Raw genomic sequence first — 16,161 nt, forward strand, 5'->3', positions numbered from 1 at the left:
GTGTGCAATCTCCAAGGCGCACAACTAGACGTCTACTAGACCCACACAAGTTATTGGTCATGTCACTCCCACCCCGCAGTGAACTTCTCATTGAATGCAGAGCAGTGAGAGGTAGTGAAAAGCAGAGTATTTCAGCTACAGTATATCGCTATTGGGAGCAATTAATTCAGCTGAGATGGGTACCTTGGGTTCATTTAATATTTTCTTGCTTTTTGCGTTCGCTCAGCAGAACGTCTTTGTAGCCGCCAGCGATGTGCTCGAGCTCGGGGATTCTGATTTCGATTCACGGTAGCAGAGTACGAGACTGTGCTGGTGGAGTTCTTCGCCCCTTGGTAAGCAATGTTATAGCTAGCTTTGTAGCTAATTCATTAGCATGCACGAACGACAGCCATCTAAAGATGTATAGTAAATACAAAGTCATTCCTGATTTTAGTATCGATTAACCGCACACTGTTGTAGATTTAACTATTTGCATTTAGAACTGTGAAGCTTTTTGTTAGTTATATCGGCTAACGTTAGCGGTCTTCCACTCTAGCTCGCTATCTTGACCCAATGTGTCTGCTCAATTCAAACTATAACAGTGTTACATTATTATTTTCGTCATAAGCAGTGCATACTAATTCTAGATGGATTAATCGTGTTAGCTATTAAACTACCAGTTCACTTCTGAGAGTGATCCGACACTGAAATCATGTTAGCTATAATTGGAGTCGTGACTTGAGTCGGTTCATTCTGGTCTGACATATTTGAGTACTGGATTATGGCTAGGCTAGGTCTCTTTAACACTGTTCTGAGTCACCAGATATCTCAGCTGTCACACTATTGCCTCTCTTTAGCATTTTTCCATGATTTATATCTTCCTTTTCTTTGTATGGCTCCTCCCTTCCATCTCATCTCTTTCAGGTGTGGTCACTGCCAGCAACTAGCCCCAGAATATGAAACTGCAGCAACAAAACTAAAAGGGAAAGTGTCTTTAGCTAAAGTGAGTATACTAGTTTGTGCACACACGATACCCAGAGGATGCATTGTATTTTCTTGCATCCAGATTAGTTACAATCCATTTGTTCAAAATGTGTACCTTTACCCTTTATTTTTTCGCCAGTTTTTGTTCCACAGGATGGGTATTGCTTTAAAATGTTGGGGGTCAACTGTCCATGATAGCTGTGTCGCTTCCATTTTATATGTGTTTGTGAAATGAGATCAGTTCACACAGTAGCTTTAACATAAGGACTGCTTCTGCATGCTGCCTCTGCATACCGCCACTCTGTGAATGCACTGCTATTAAACAGTATTTTGCTAAATTGATCAATGGTTTCTGTCATTTTCCCAGGTAGACTGCACGGTGAACTCTGAGACGTGCGGACGTTTTGGGGTCAATGGGTACCCCACGCTCAAAATCTTCCGCAATGGAGAGGACTCTGCTGCTTATGATGGAACCAGGAGTGCAGGTGGCAAAATAATTGCTGTTATGGTTTGTGTCTCTTATGTGTTTTAGTGTATGTATGACTCATTTAATGTTGTCCCATGTTCCCATAGATGGCATTGTGAGCTACATGACGAAACAGGCAGGTCCCAGTTCCGTTCCTCTGCACAATGAGGGAGACCTGGATGCATTCATCAACAATTTTGAAGCCAGTGTGGTTGGTGAGTTCACTTCATTAATCACAGCAAAGTAGAGATCCTTTAGTGTATTGAAATAAAACAATTGCATGATTATTTGTATTTTATGTATATTTTTGTGAACTATTTGAGTGACTTATTCTCCCGCCCTGCTGTCAGGTTTTTTCTCAGGTGCTGACAGCTCTCAGCTGGCTGAGTTTCTGAAGGCGTCTAGTGCCATGAGAGACAGCCACCGCTTTGCCCATACTGCAGACCTGAGCCTGGGCCGCAAACATGGCGTGGAATCAGAGTATGTGCTGTAGCTCCCCTTACATATAATCCCACCTGGGTTCTGAACCTTCAGCCCTCTGGTCACTAGACTATGAGGGCACATTAGTTGGATATGACATCATAGACATTGCCAAGTAGTGGTACCTTATAATGATGTTCACTCTCCTCTTGTGTGTCTCTTAACCAGCACGGTGGTGCTCTTCCGGCCCCCACGACTCAACAGCAAGTTTGAGGACAGCGTGGTGAAGTCTGATGAGGCTGTATCGACCGCCTCTCTCCGTCAATTCATCAGAGGTAATGTGTTTGGGCTGTGCCCCCATCTGACTGCTGAGAACAGAGACAACATGAGGGGACGTGACTTGCTGGTGGCCTACTACGACGTGGATTACCTCCGCAACATCAAGGGCACCAACTACTGGAGGAACAGGTGAGAGCTGCTCTCCTCTCAGAATAAGAATCACCTTTATTCGACAATTACATTTACACATACCTGGAATTTGACTCAGTGAAATGGTGCTGCCATCTATAGACATGTACAGATATACAGACAGAGGAATTTGCACAAAGTCTACATACAATATAAATACAGTAAGCATAGAACTCTACAGTATAAGATGATTTACAGTGAGGATATACAATTTACAGTAGGAATTTATCAATATATGCACAGGGAGGGATGGTACCGTGATGTACGTGTGTGTGTGTGTGTGTGTGTGTGTGTGTGTGTGTGTGTGTATGTGTGTGTGTATATATATATATATATATATATATATATACAGTGGGGCAAAAAAGTATTTAGTCAGCCACCAATTGTGCAAGTTCTCCCACTTAAAAAGATGAGAGAGGCCTGTAATTTTCATCATAGGTACACGTCAACTATGACAGACAAATTGAGGAAAAAAATCCAGAAAATCCCATTGTAGGATTTTTAATGAATTTATTTGCAAATTATGGTGGAAAATAAGTATTTGGTCACCTACAAACAAGCAAGATTTCTGGCTCTCACAGACCTGTAACTTCTTCTTTCAGAGGCTCCTCTGTCCTCCACTCGTTACCTGTATTAATGGCACCTGTTTGAACTTGTTATCAGTATAAAATACACCTGTCCACAACCTCAAACAGTCACACTCCAAACTTCACAATGGCCAAGACCAAAGAGCTGTCAAAGGACACCAAAAACAAAATTGTAGACCTGCACCAGGCTGGGAAGACTGAATCTGCAATAGGTAAGCAGCTTGGTTTGAAGAAATCAACTGTGGGAGCAATTATTAGGAAATGGAAGACATACAAGACCACTGATAATCTCCCTCGATCTGGGGCTCCACGCAAGATCTCACCCCGTGGGGTCAAAATGATCACAAGAACGGTGAGCAAAAATCCCAGAACCACACGGGGGGGACCTAGTGAATGACCTGCAGAGAGCTGGGACCAAAGTAACAAAGCCAACCATCAGTAACACACTACGCCGCCAGGGACTCAAATCCTGCAGTGCGAGACGTGTCCCCCTGCTTAAGCCAGTACATGTCCAGGCCCGTCTGAAGTGCATTTGGATGATCCAGAAGAGGATTGGGAGAATGTCATATGGTCAGATGAAACCAAAATATAACTTTTTGGTAAAAACTCAACTCGTCATGTTTGGAGGACAAAGAATGCTGAGTTGCATCCAAAGAACACCATACCTACTGTGAAGCATGGGGTTGGAAACATCATGCTTTGGGGCTGTTTTTTCTGCAAAGGGACCAGGACGACTGATCCGTGTAAAGGAAAGAATGAATGGGGCCATGTATCGTGAGATTTTGAGTGAAACCCTCCTTCCATCAGCAAGGGCATTGAAGATGAAACGTGGCTGGGTCTTTCAGCATGACAATGATCCCAAACACACCGCCCGGGCAACGAAGGAGTGGCTTCGTAAGAAGCATTTCAAGGTCCTGGAGTGGCCTAGCCAGTCTCCAGATCTCAACCCCATAGAAAATCTTTGGAGGGGAGTTGAAAGTCTGTGTTGCCCAGCGACAGCCCCAAAACATCACTGCTCTAGAGGAGATCTGCATGGAGGAATGGGCCAAAATACCAGCAACAGTGTGTGAAAACCTTGTGAAGACTTACAGAAAACGTTTGACCTGTGTCATTGCCAACAAAGGGTATATAACAAAGTATTGAGAAACTTTTGTTATTGACCAAATACTTATTTTCCACCATAATATGCCAATAAATTCATTAAAAATCCTACAACGTGATTTTCTGGATTTTTTTTTCTCATTTTGTCTGTCATAGTTGACGTGTACCTATGATGAAAATTACAGGCCTCTCTCATCTTTTTAAGTGGGAGAACTTGCACAATTGGTGGCTGACTAAATACTTTTTTTCCCCACTATATATATATAGTGTTGTGCAGAGGTGTACACAGTGCAATTGCAGTATAGTGCGGTTATAGGTTTTACAGAATGATGATGGCATGGTGCAAAGTCACTTAGTCCCTATGAACCTGATGGCCAGCTGGTGAGGGCCACAGCACGGGGAAAGAAACTGCTCTTACCTGATACCCTCCTCTCTTTCTCTCTACCTCACTCTTTCACTACCCCTTCTCTCTCTCTCTAGGGTGATGAAAGTGGCCACTCAGTTCCAGTCTCAGGGGCTGAGCTATGCTGTGGCCAACAGGGCTGAGTTCCAGGATGAGCTGGAGGAGGAGTTTGGCCTAGGGCCGTCTGACGGGGGAGAGCTGCCTCTCATCACCATCAGGAACAGGGATGGCCACAAGTACAGCATGCAGGAGGAGTTCACGTGAGTTACAATAACACATGACCATCACAGACCCTTCCCTTACGCAGTCTGGCCAGCTGTCACACTGCTCATCTGTCTGTCTGTTGCAGACGGGACGGGAAATCCCTGGAGAGGTTCTTGGAGGACTACTTTGCTGGTAAACTGAAGAGGCAGGTCAAGTCAGAGGCTGCCCCCGAAAACAACGACGGCCCAGTCAAGGTGTGCGGAATAGAACCAACAAAGGTTTGCCGCTTTCAAAGATGATAGGAAGACATTTAAACAAAACCCTTTTGCCTCTGCAGGTGGTGGTGGCGGACAACTTTGAGGAGATAGTGAACAACCCTTCCAAGGACGTGCTGGTGGAGTTTTATGCACCCTGGTGTGGCCACTGCAAAAGCCTGGAGCCCAAATACACAGAGCTTGGGGAACAGGTGAGGTTCACATCTGAAAGTGTTGCTTACCTGGTTTTGAAAGTTACAAACCATCATCCAGACGCTCATTATTTTGAAATAAATGTTACTTCATTACAGCTGTCCACTGACAACAACATTGTTATAGCAAAGATGGATGCCACTGCTAATGACGTTCCTCCAACCTACGATGTCCAGGGGTACTTCTTCTTATGTAGTTTGATTTTGTCTATTTCAAGTCACTACTCTGTAATCTGCTATTTTCATCTCATCTGCTGTTGTCCTTCTTCCCAGTTTCCCCACTATTTTCTTCGTCCCAGCAGGACAGAAGGACCAACCTCGGAAATACGAGGTGAGGCTACAACACCACCGTTCCTCCTCCAAAGGACATGGATGAAGTAACACTTAATGCTCTGTAATCAATATTCTGATACATTCCTTCACTGCTGTAACCATCCGTATCTGTCAATAGGGTGGCCGTGAGGTGAATGATTTCCTCAACTATCTGAAGGAGGCGGCCACACATCCCCTTGTCCTGGGCACTGCCAGAGAAGACTTATGAGAGTGCAATGAAGAGAAAGAAAGAAAAAAACACAAGGGTGGACTGGCAAAGAAGCAGAAGACATGAACTATAAGGAAAAAAGGAGCCACCCATTGCAACACACAGTTTCAGACCATAAGATCTCCTTTGGTTTTCTGTGCCACACCAGCAACACTGAATACTCATAACAGAGGACTTCTAAATTAAACAATCAGCAGTTTTTTTCATGGAGCTTCAAAAGAGTAATGTTCTCAATGTGAGAGGATGGAACATCTGCAAGCACAGTAATAGGCAGCACGTGCAGATTGGCTTTGCAGTTAAACTGGTGACTTGGTGGTTGCTAGTAATATTCCCAAGATAGGCATACTAGTGTAGCGTCCTTGACTCTGAGTAAGGAAAAATTATGTGCAACAGTTTTTGCAAAGATGCTTATGGGTACAAAGACAAAAGTGTCTGCTAAGCAATTAGATAAAAATGGAATCAAATATCTGATACAGGGGCCTCCTCGATCCCGGGCTGTATCACAACCAGCTGTGATCGGGAGTCCCATTGGCCCAGCGTCGCCCAGGTTAGGGCAGGGTTTGGCCAGGAGGGCTTTACTTGGCTCATCGCAGCGACTCCTAGTGGCGGGCCGGGCGCCTGCAGGCTGACCTTGGTCATCAGTTGAACAGTTTTTCCTCCGACACATTGGTGCAGGCGGGTGTTAAGAAGCGTGGTTTGGCGGGTCATGTTTCGGAGGATGCATGACTCGACCTTCGCCTCCTGAGCCTGTTGGGGAGTTGCAGTGATGAGACAAGATTGAAAAAGGGGGTTAAATAAAACATTTAAATTCTAATATCTGATACAGAAAGATTTAGACTAGAAAATACATTTGCCATTACATGTTGGTCATTTAGCATGGGGTTTCCCAAACTCTGTACTGACTGCGTTTGGGAAACCCTGATTTAGCAGATACTCTTACACTATTATCCATTTTTGTGTGAAAATAGGGTGAAGACTACTGAAGCACTATGGACAGGCTTAGATTTCAGTTTGACTTTTATGCCAAGCATCTCACCTGGACTATTCTATGTACTGTATGTCTTCCTTTTTGACATACAGTTGAAGTCAGAAGTTTACATACACTTAGGTTGGAGTCATTAAAACTCGTTTTTCAACCACTCCACAAATGTCTTGTTAACAAACTATACTTTTGGCAAGTCGGTTAGGACATCTACTTTGTGCATGACACAATACATTTTTCCAACAATTGTTTACAGACTGATTATTTCACTTATAATTCACTGTATCACAATTCCAGTGGGTCAGAAGTTTACATACACTAAATTGACTGTGCCTTTAAACAGCTTGGAAAATTCCAGAAAATGTCATGGCTTTAGAAGCTTCTGATAGGCTAATTGACATCATTTGAGTCAATTGGAGGTGTAACTGTGGATGTATTTCAAGGCCTACCAGTACCTTCAAACTCAGTGCCTCTTTGCTTGACATCATGGGAAAACCAAAAGAAATCAGCCAAGACCTCAGAAAAAAATGTGTACACCTCCACAAGTCTGGTTCATCCTTGGGAGCAATTTCCAAACGCCTGAAGGTACCTTCATCTGTGGGGCTCTATTTTCTTATAACTAGATGTGATGCCTAGCTTAGAAAGGATGCATTAATGATTAAACATAATAGGTTTGTACTGTACTGATATAAATTGTTTAACATAACAAGCTGTGATTAATGTGAGGAGCTGTTAGGGAGTAGGGGGAGATAAGAACTTGTCTCACATACACCAACACTGCCTCTTTGTTAAACCGCGCTCAAGGACATGTGTTCTGCTACAGTGGAGAGGAACAGACTATGTCTGAAGTTGCAAAACAACTAAACACCTGGCAACAGTGAAGCGCCAAGGGGCTGGGACCAGCCTGTGCGCCAACGATAGGCTGAGTAAGTCTAAACCACGCTCAGACTCTACTCTGATAGGCCAGCAGGGAGCGGGAACTATCTCTGTCAGAGTATTTAAAGAAGAACCTATAACAAATGGCTCAGTTCTCTGAGTGCCCTGCGTGGTATTTCAGTGGACCTGTATATACGAACATCATATTTACCATTGAAGTGTTTGCATTAATTAAAATACTAGTATATCTTAGAAGTCGTGTTGACCTCTTTTATTCCCAATACCAGATTTGAATTGACTGCAACTTAACACCACGTTCATCTGTACAAACAATAGTATGCAAGTATAAACACCATGGGACCATGCAGCCTTCATACTGCTCAGGAAGGAGATGCGTTCTGTCTCCTAGAGATGAACGTACTTTGGTGCGAAAAGTGCAAATCAATCCCAGAACAACAGCAAAGGACCTTGTGAAGATGCTGGAGGAAACGGGTACAAAAGTAACTATATCAACAGTAAAACGAGTCCTATATCGACATAACCTGAAAGGCCGCTCAGCAAGGAAGAAGCCACTGCTCCAAAACCGGCATAAAAAAATACAGACTACGGTTTGCAACTGCACATGGGAACAAAGATTGTACTTTTTGGAGAAATGGCCTCTGGTCTGATGAAACAAAAATGGAACTGTTTGGCCTCTACTATTCTGATATTTCACATTCTTAAAATAAAGTGGTGATCCTAACTGACCTAAGAAAAACTTGAGTTTAAATGTATTTGGCTAAGGTGTATGTAAACTACCGACTTCAACTGTACATTTGCACACTTTTGTGCATCTTCCACAAATGCTCTTCTTGAGGAGCGGCAACCTTAAAGTTTGAAATGCCTCCTCATTGTACCGAATTTATCACATTGAACTCCATTTGATTTTTACATACTGTAATACACTCCATATCACTATTTTGTTTTGTTACAAACACAATATAGCACATAATCCACATATTAGTTATTTTTATTAGAGACATCTGTTTATAAGTTGTGATCAGAAATTACACAGTGATATTTATTGGTATTATTTATTTTCCAAGAATGTATAGTTACATCAGCTAGACCCTCTTCTGAGATGTATGTTTTACATGAAATTTGACTGTTACATGTCATTTTGCTTTTATTTGCATTTGTGTAACTACTGAAATAATTTGAGGTTTCTTACATGAAAAGAGGGTTATCGACATGAAGATTTGGCAATGTCCAATTCATGGGTATTATTTGATAAATAACAGACGTTGCAGAATGGTCTTGTGTTTCTTTCTGGACTACATACCCAAAAATGCAATACCAGCGCGTGTAACAGTGATGAAGGTTGTACGGAATAATGCACTGCCCACACAGTTCCGTACAGAGCAACAAATGTTAAGCCTAGTAAATGTAGCTAAACGTTTGAAGATACAGGTAGCTTTATGCCTTCATGCACATAATTGATACCACAGAGCTGGTAATTTATTGGGTTTCTATAAAATGTCCATGTCTACTGCGACATAGGATTTGATTTGATAGGGTAACCACACGGGGAAAACAATATGAGCTTGAAGATAGCGCCCACTGGCGACTTCCTCTTTCGTAGTCACGCGATTGGATTGTATGGCTGTTCATCAAATTTCCTCGTCCTGAATTGGTCATTTGTTTGCCCGACCCGCCCAGCCACAAACAATTAGCCACAAACAATTAGCCTTCCCTTTGCTGCGTTTGAGAACTTGGTAGCCGGTTGATCTACGCACGCTGCCAAAATGATGGGAAGACCAATCGTCGTGTTGAGTGAGTGATAAACAAAGTTACAACATTTATCAATGAATTAAATACAGAAGAGCTTGAAGTGTGTGTTACATCTTGCTATATTTGTGAGCTGTTTCATTCATGCGATGTGAATGCCCGGGGTTCGGGCCTAGCTAGCCAGTGATGTGACAGTAATGCTGCGTAGTTAGCGGCACAATCCGCTAGAAACTTTTATCCAACTTGGGGAATAAACAGGGATACTGTGCTGCTAACTTTTTAACCATTTGGTTATGTTAAGTACAGTAGCTAACAAACCCTTCGGGTAATTTGAATGGATACTGATTTGCTAGCTGCCATGCGCTATTTCCCTGGTGTCTCCAGTTTTGGGGGATGGTCTCAGGATCTGGTTTGGGCAGTGGCAAAACAGTAACTAACGATGTTGCAGATGTAATTTCAGAAATGAAATGTACTCCTATCTAACTACACACTTATTGGTCTAACATTTTGTCCGTCATGTTGTCAAATACACTGTACAAACTGCAGCATCATGATACAGTCATTTATTTTGAGCATAGGCCTAGTTAAGAAACTCCCTCTCTCATTAGGCCAGAATATGAAAAGAGAGTCTGGACGTAAGGTCCAGAAAGGGAACATAGGTGCAGCAAAGGTAAAGATGACACCACTCCTCTCCGACTTCCCGTTACCCCATCATTTCTTTCTGATTGACATTTGTGTTAATTGCAGTAATGAAACAAGAAAATGCCTGCAGCCTTACAAAGTCTAATTTTACAGGCAATAGCAGACGTCATCAGAACATGCCTGGGACCAAGAGCCATGATGAAGGTTTGTACCAAGACACAATTCCTGCCCCATAGATACTTAAATCCTGAAAGTAACACCAAAATACAACTGGTCTTAACCTTTCCCCATCAACTAACAGATGCTGCTAGACCCCATGGGCGGCATTGTCATGACCAACGATGGCAACGCCATCCTCCGAGAGGTGAGGTTTCTGCACTACATTTCTCATAAGCACCCTTACACTGCTTTGGAAGATGGTGAATGTAAACAAATTCAGGTCTGTTAAAGTTCTCTTGCCTGTAAACAAACACAGATCCAAGTGCAGCACCCGGCAGCCAAGTCCATGATTGAGATCAGCCGCACCCAGGATGAGGAGGTGGGAGACGGCACCACGTCAGTCATCATCCTCGGTAAGTGTCCCGGTAGTGGAAGTATTTCATTTCACGTTGATGATGCGTAAGAATCAATCCTCCTCTAAGCCATCGTACTGAGTGTGCACATTTTAAAACAGCTCTTGGCTAACATCTTGAATCTTTTGTCTGTCTCTAGCTGGAGAGATGTTGTCTGTAGCAGAGCAGTTCTTGGAGCAGCAGATGCACCCCACAGTCATCATCAGTGCCTACAGACACGCCCTGGACGACATGCTCGACATGCTCAAAGACATCAGGTATAGATTGTATACACCTACATACTCCCTGATGAACACTCAATTGCACAATTTTACTCTCAGTTCTAATGACCGACGGTCTCTGTTCCCTCCCAGCACCCCAGTGGATGTCAAATGACCGGGCCCAGATGCTGAAGATCATCAACTCTGCTATCTGCACCAAGGCCTTGAGCCGTTGGTCTACCATGGCGTGTAATATTGCCCTGGACGCCGTGCGCACTGTGGAGTTGGAGGAGCACGGACGCAAGGAGATCAACATCAAGCTGTACGCTAAAGTGGAGAAGGTAAGCTTTAACGTTTGCATGTATCTGTTATACGTCTTTCAGTTACAAGATTGACATCAATAAGTATGCCAAAGAGGTTGTGTGTGTGTGGTCATTGGGAAAATGACACACCAGGATGGTTGATTCCTCATGGTTTTGCTATGGTTATAGGTGCCTGGTGGCTTCATTGAGGACTCATGTGTGCTAAAAGGCGTGATGGTCAACAAGGACGTCACTCACCCCCGCATGCGCAGAATGATCAAGAACCCCCGCATCATCCTGCTGGACTGCTCCCTGGAGTACAAGAAGGGCGAGAGCCAGGTACTGAAAACACATGTACACACACTCAATGTGTCATTCACACATGCACACAAATGCATTACCAGCACACACATGCAGTATAAATGTAACAGTTGCAGGTACTATCCAATAAATGGTGTTCCTATGCAGACTGACATTGAGATCACACGTGAGGAAGACTTTTCCAGGATCCTTCAGATGGAGGAAGAGTACATCCAGACAATCTGTGAAGACATCATCCGCCTCAAGCCAGACCTCATCTTCACAGAGAAGGGCATCTCAGGTACTACACACACAAAATCTGAATGTACAATTCTAGAAACGGCTGTTAATCCTCCAAAGCTCCCCCTGCACTGACCAGAGAAACTCCGCTCATCTCTCCACTCTCATCTCCCCAGACCTGGCACAGCACTATCTGATGAAGGCCAACATCACAGCCATCCGCCGCGTCAGAAAGACTGACAACAACCGCATTTCAAGGTAAGGTCCATTCCACACACGGTATAGTATTCTTAAGTTGTGGTAACTTTTTTTTAATTGTCTGTTAAATGCCTTAATGCTAATATCATTCTCAGGGCATGTGGGGCTCGCATCGCCAGCCGTACAGACGAGCTGCGTGAGGAGGACGTGGGAACCGGCGCCGGCCTGTTTGAGATCAAGAAGATTGGAGACGAGTACTTCACCTTCGTCACAGAGTGCAAAGACCCCAAAGCCTGCACCATCCTGCTGAGAGGAGCCAGCAAAGAGATCCTGGCTGTACGTAACAAGTTCACCCCTCATGCACAAAGAATATGGCAAGACGTCTCCGTTACGGCAGAAGGTCCTCATGCTATCTTATCACTCTCAATGCTTCATTGTGGATCCAAACAGTGTTGATAATGTTTCTCTCTGTCCCTCAGGAGGTGGAGCGTAACTTGCAGGATGCCATGCAGGTGTGTCGTAACGTGCTACTGGACCCCTCTCTACTCCCTGGAGGCGGGGCGGTGGAGATGGCCGTGTCCAAGAGGCTGATGGAGCGTTCCAAGACCCTGACCGGGGTGGAGCAGTGGCCCTACCGCGCTGTGGCCCAGGCCCTGGAGGTTATCCCCCGTACACTCATCCAAAACTGTGGAGCCTCCACCATCCGCGTGCTCACCTCCCTCAGGGTATGTGTGTGTTTACTCTAAAATAGGTACCTTTTTAATTCTGTTGGGCACAGCAGATTTTTTTTTTTAAATGAATCTTACCCCCCACCTCTAGGCCAAGCACACCCTGGAGGCCTGTGCATCATGGGGAGTGAACGGAGAGACTGGCACATTGGCAGACATGATGGAGCTGGGCATCTGTGAGCCGCTGGCTGTCAAGGCCCAGACTTACAAGACTGCTGTGGAGGTAAGAGGGGCCAATGGGCTGCTGTTGAAAGTGATATTCACCTCAAATGTATCTGCAACAAATGCTTGAGACTAACAGTTTCAAATATTGTTCAAGGCATGGATGAATTCTGTGTTACTTTGTCAGTAGTGAATGCAGTCAGACACCATGCAAAAACATATTTTCACTTCTACTACTCTAAAAAGGATGAGTGCTTCCCAGTGCCTCATCTCCTTCACATCAAAGTGAATACAATGAAACTTGGAGCACATTTGTGTTTTATTTTGTGATTGAATAAACAGTCACTGGTTTCAAAGTGAACCCCACTAATGTAATGTTGGTCTCTTCTTGCCTTTTAGACGGCCATCTTGCTGCTCCGCATTGATGACATCGTGTCTGGAATCAAGAAGAAAGGCGATGACCAGGCTGGAGGAGGACAGGGGGCCGAATAGAGGGGCGGGGAATGGAGGAGGAAAGGAATGGGTTGGTAGACCAGTGGGCAAACAGACTGGCAGTGTACATAGTACAGCCTACTGTGCTATTTTGCAAAAAGACTAAATATGTTTGGCCTGGTTTGTCTGTGTTCTCAACCAAGAATGTGTCGATAGTCAAGCGTCACTCTGTAGCCATGTATCGCTTTTGTGAGTTATTTTTGATTTGCTATAAAATTCAAATCGAATGCTGTCTGACTCACTCACAGTTAATTGTATCTCTTATTTTGTCATGGCAGATTAAATAAACTTGAATTTGTTTATAGCACTGTAGTACCCAAAATGAAAACAGGTTATACTGTTTTGAGCCTTTTGTTAAGGATAGTTTTTCCTCAGTGAGCAACAGATGTGGGGGAAAAAAGATCCTCTTAACTTTATTAAAGTTAAATGCATGAAGAAAAAAAACATTGCAATTCACCACAGCATATTGAAATAAACAAGATCTGCGTACACAACAGATAATAAAAAATAACTTCTGGTTACATCAAAAGGTTCTATTTTATCTGGGCCATAACTCCCATCCCTGAATGTGTTGAATAGGCCTTTTAGGAAGTCATAAAACCATGCAATAGGATGAAGTCATGGTTTACCTGTTTTAGACTCATGTTTGCAACTTTAAACTTGTCAACAGACCGTGCATGTATTCCTGGGCTTCGTCTCTATCCGCTGACCTGAGAAGACCATTCAAAGCAATATGAAGGGAGCCTACTTTGTAGACTGTCATCTGGCCACTTCTACTTCTGTGAATATGTGAAATGGGAGCAATGAAATGCCTTTCAAGGTTTGCCTTTCCCTGCCCTGTACAGAAGCATATAGCAGTGTACCAAAAGCCTCAATACACCCTAATAAAAAAAACTTCCACTCCTACTATATTCCTTGATGGATACTTTTTAAAGCTTGTTCACCTACCAATGTAAAGGAGATGAGAAAAGTATTTCACAACATTGGGCTAGTCAGTACAGCCAGGTTCCAAACCACTTGACCTGTTCTAGACATATCTGCAACACTGAATATATCTGGCCAGTAGAAACAGCAGAAGAGTGTGGTGTCATCCCTGGGCTCTCTCTCCAGTCTCTGGGTCGACACCGCTGTCCAGCTCTGGAGAGGAAATCGGCACAGTCATTCCAAAGCAATGAAGGTATTAGCATGTTGCATTTTTCCAAACTCTTCAACAGTGTGTGGGTATGTATCTTTTGATGAAACTTTTTGAGCATGATATGACTTTTTAAAACTTACGCACCTGTGACTGACTGTTTAATTAAGGAATGAGTACAAGGCACAGACGGCACCTGCTGTTAAGTGTGTTGACTCACCCATGCTGGCCTCACTGGGTGCTGCGGAGGGGAGGCGCCTGTGCTGGCAGGCAGGCTGGAGGTTGGGAACCAGAGGCCCTGGAGCCAGTACAGAGGATGGGGGGAGACTCATGACCCCTGTAATAGGGGCATGGGGTTGGACCACCTCCATATCCACGGCTGCTCTCAGCGGAGGGCCAGAAAAAGGGAAGTGATCAGTGATTTGAGAATTACAAAGTATAAACTGAGTATACCAAACATTAGAAACACCTTCCTAATATTGAGTTGCAACCCCCCCTTCCCCCTTTGCCCTCAGAACAGCCTCAATTCGTCGGGGCATGGACTCTATAAGGTGTCGAAAGCGTTCCGATGCTTCCAAAAGTTGTGTGATGTTGGCTGGATGTTCTTTGGGTGGTGGACTATTCTTGATACAAATGGGAAACTTGAGTGTGAAAACCCCAGCAACATTGCAGTTCTTGACAAACCTTTGCGCCTGGCACCTACTACCATACCCTGTTCAAAGGCACTTACATTATTTTGTCTTGCCCATTCACCCTCTGAATGGCACACACACAATCCATGTCTCAAGGCTTAAAAATCCTTCTATAACATGTCTCATCCCCTTCATCTACACTGATTGAAGTGGATTTAAGGGATCATAGCTTTCACCTGGATTCACCTGGGGTCTCATTTATAAACGTTGCGTAAATTTCACAGTAAATATCTTTGTGCGCCATTTCTGAAAAGACTTTGCAGGTACAAAAATAGAGATTTATAAACTTGGTGCACGCCATACATACGCATGTTTCCGTTATAAATCAGACCCGTCCTGAAACTGTGCGCGTGAACGAGCATTAAAACTCCGCCTGAAAAATGCCCATCATTCACCTTTTATGGTGACAATAGCGTCCTTATTTTCTGTATACTTTGGAAGTATTAGAATTAACCCGAGGCAGTTTTCTAAAGGAAATAGCAATAGCGAACTTGATCAAATGTCTTTGTAGATGAAGGCAGAATATTACACTTTTGCAGTGATATTTGCTGTAGGCCTAGGCTATCCGACAGACAAAAGTTTATGAAAGACAACAATTGCAAATTGCTGTTGACCTGTAAAAATGATTTTAATATATATTTTCGTTTATTATTTTCCACTAACCCTATCACCCCTCCCCTAATTTAATTTAATAGGGCCTAATGTTTTGCATTTACTTTTTCTCGAACTTATGCTGCACTGCCCAAATTCTGAAACATTGTCTCCTTACAGTGGTAGCCATACACACTTCAATGCAAAATATCATTATAAACCATGCATCAGGAAGGAAGCATGGTTTATAACATACAGGTGAACAGACAGTTGGTATGTTATAAACCATGCTTCCTAACTGATGCATAGAGAAAAATACTTGAAATAAAAGCATATCTAATAGGCCAATTGACCCTTCGCTAAGCCTCGCCCCCCTTAGTTACGGTTGCAACCTCGGACAACATTTTCCGGGGAAGCCCAATTCCCCTAACTACTGGCGAAATTCCCTCACAATGATCTCAAACTGTGTTTTCAAGATACAATTAAATTAAACACAGACTACCCCTTGCTAATCAGGAGACTCTCTGGTATGTTGTAGTGGACTGTCATTACAATTACTTCACAGAAACCTGGTAAAATGAAGGTTGTAGTGTGGCTAGCCACTGAATGGCTGAATGCACTGTCAGCATGCAGCCAAAGTTAGGCTACTAACCACTTTTGGAGCTA

The 16,161-nt window shown here is 43.6% G+C and overlaps 1 protein-coding gene, 1 long non-coding RNA gene, 1 other non-coding gene and 1 pseudogene across 3 annotated transcripts; 3 read left to right on the forward strand and 1 right to left on the reverse strand.

Annotated features, from left to right (window-relative positions):
- The first annotated feature begins 59 nt into the window (after positions 1-59).
- LOC121572418 (protein disulfide-isomerase A3) lies at positions 60-6,260 on the forward strand. Its single transcript, XM_041884489.2, is given in 13 exon segments — positions 60-287; positions 290-332; positions 904-982; positions 1,331-1,448; positions 1,537-1,644; positions 1,780-1,909; positions 2,078-2,317; positions 4,486-4,668; positions 4,758-4,866; positions 4,950-5,078; positions 5,178-5,257; positions 5,352-5,409; positions 5,530-6,260. Coding segments are annotated over 13 exon segments (1,479 nt in total). The 5' UTR covers positions 60-175; the 3' UTR covers positions 5,620-6,260.
- Positions 6,261-9,182: 2,922 nt separating this feature from the next.
- Positions 9,183-13,311, forward strand: LOC121570053 (annotated as a pseudogene).
- Positions 12,746-12,885, forward strand: LOC121573089. Its single transcript, XR_006001968.1, has one exon. It is a non-coding gene; the product is annotated as a small nucleolar RNA SNORA15 (small nucleolar RNA).
- A 157-nt stretch (positions 13,312-13,468) lies between the features above and the next one.
- Positions 13,469-14,709, reverse strand: LOC123491426. Its single transcript, XR_006661340.1, has 2 exons — positions 14,433-14,709; positions 13,469-14,217 (listed from the first exon to the last, which is right to left on the reverse strand). It is a non-coding gene; the product is annotated as an uncharacterized LOC123491426 (long non-coding RNA).
- Between the last annotated feature and the right edge of the window lie 1,452 nt (positions 14,710-16,161).

The sequence above is a fragment of the Coregonus clupeaformis genome, chromosome 8 (assembly GCF_020615455.1).
Source record: "Coregonus clupeaformis isolate EN_2021a chromosome 8, ASM2061545v1, whole genome shotgun sequence".
Taxonomy (NCBI): Eukaryota; Metazoa; Chordata; class Actinopteri; order Salmoniformes; family Salmonidae; genus Coregonus; species Coregonus clupeaformis.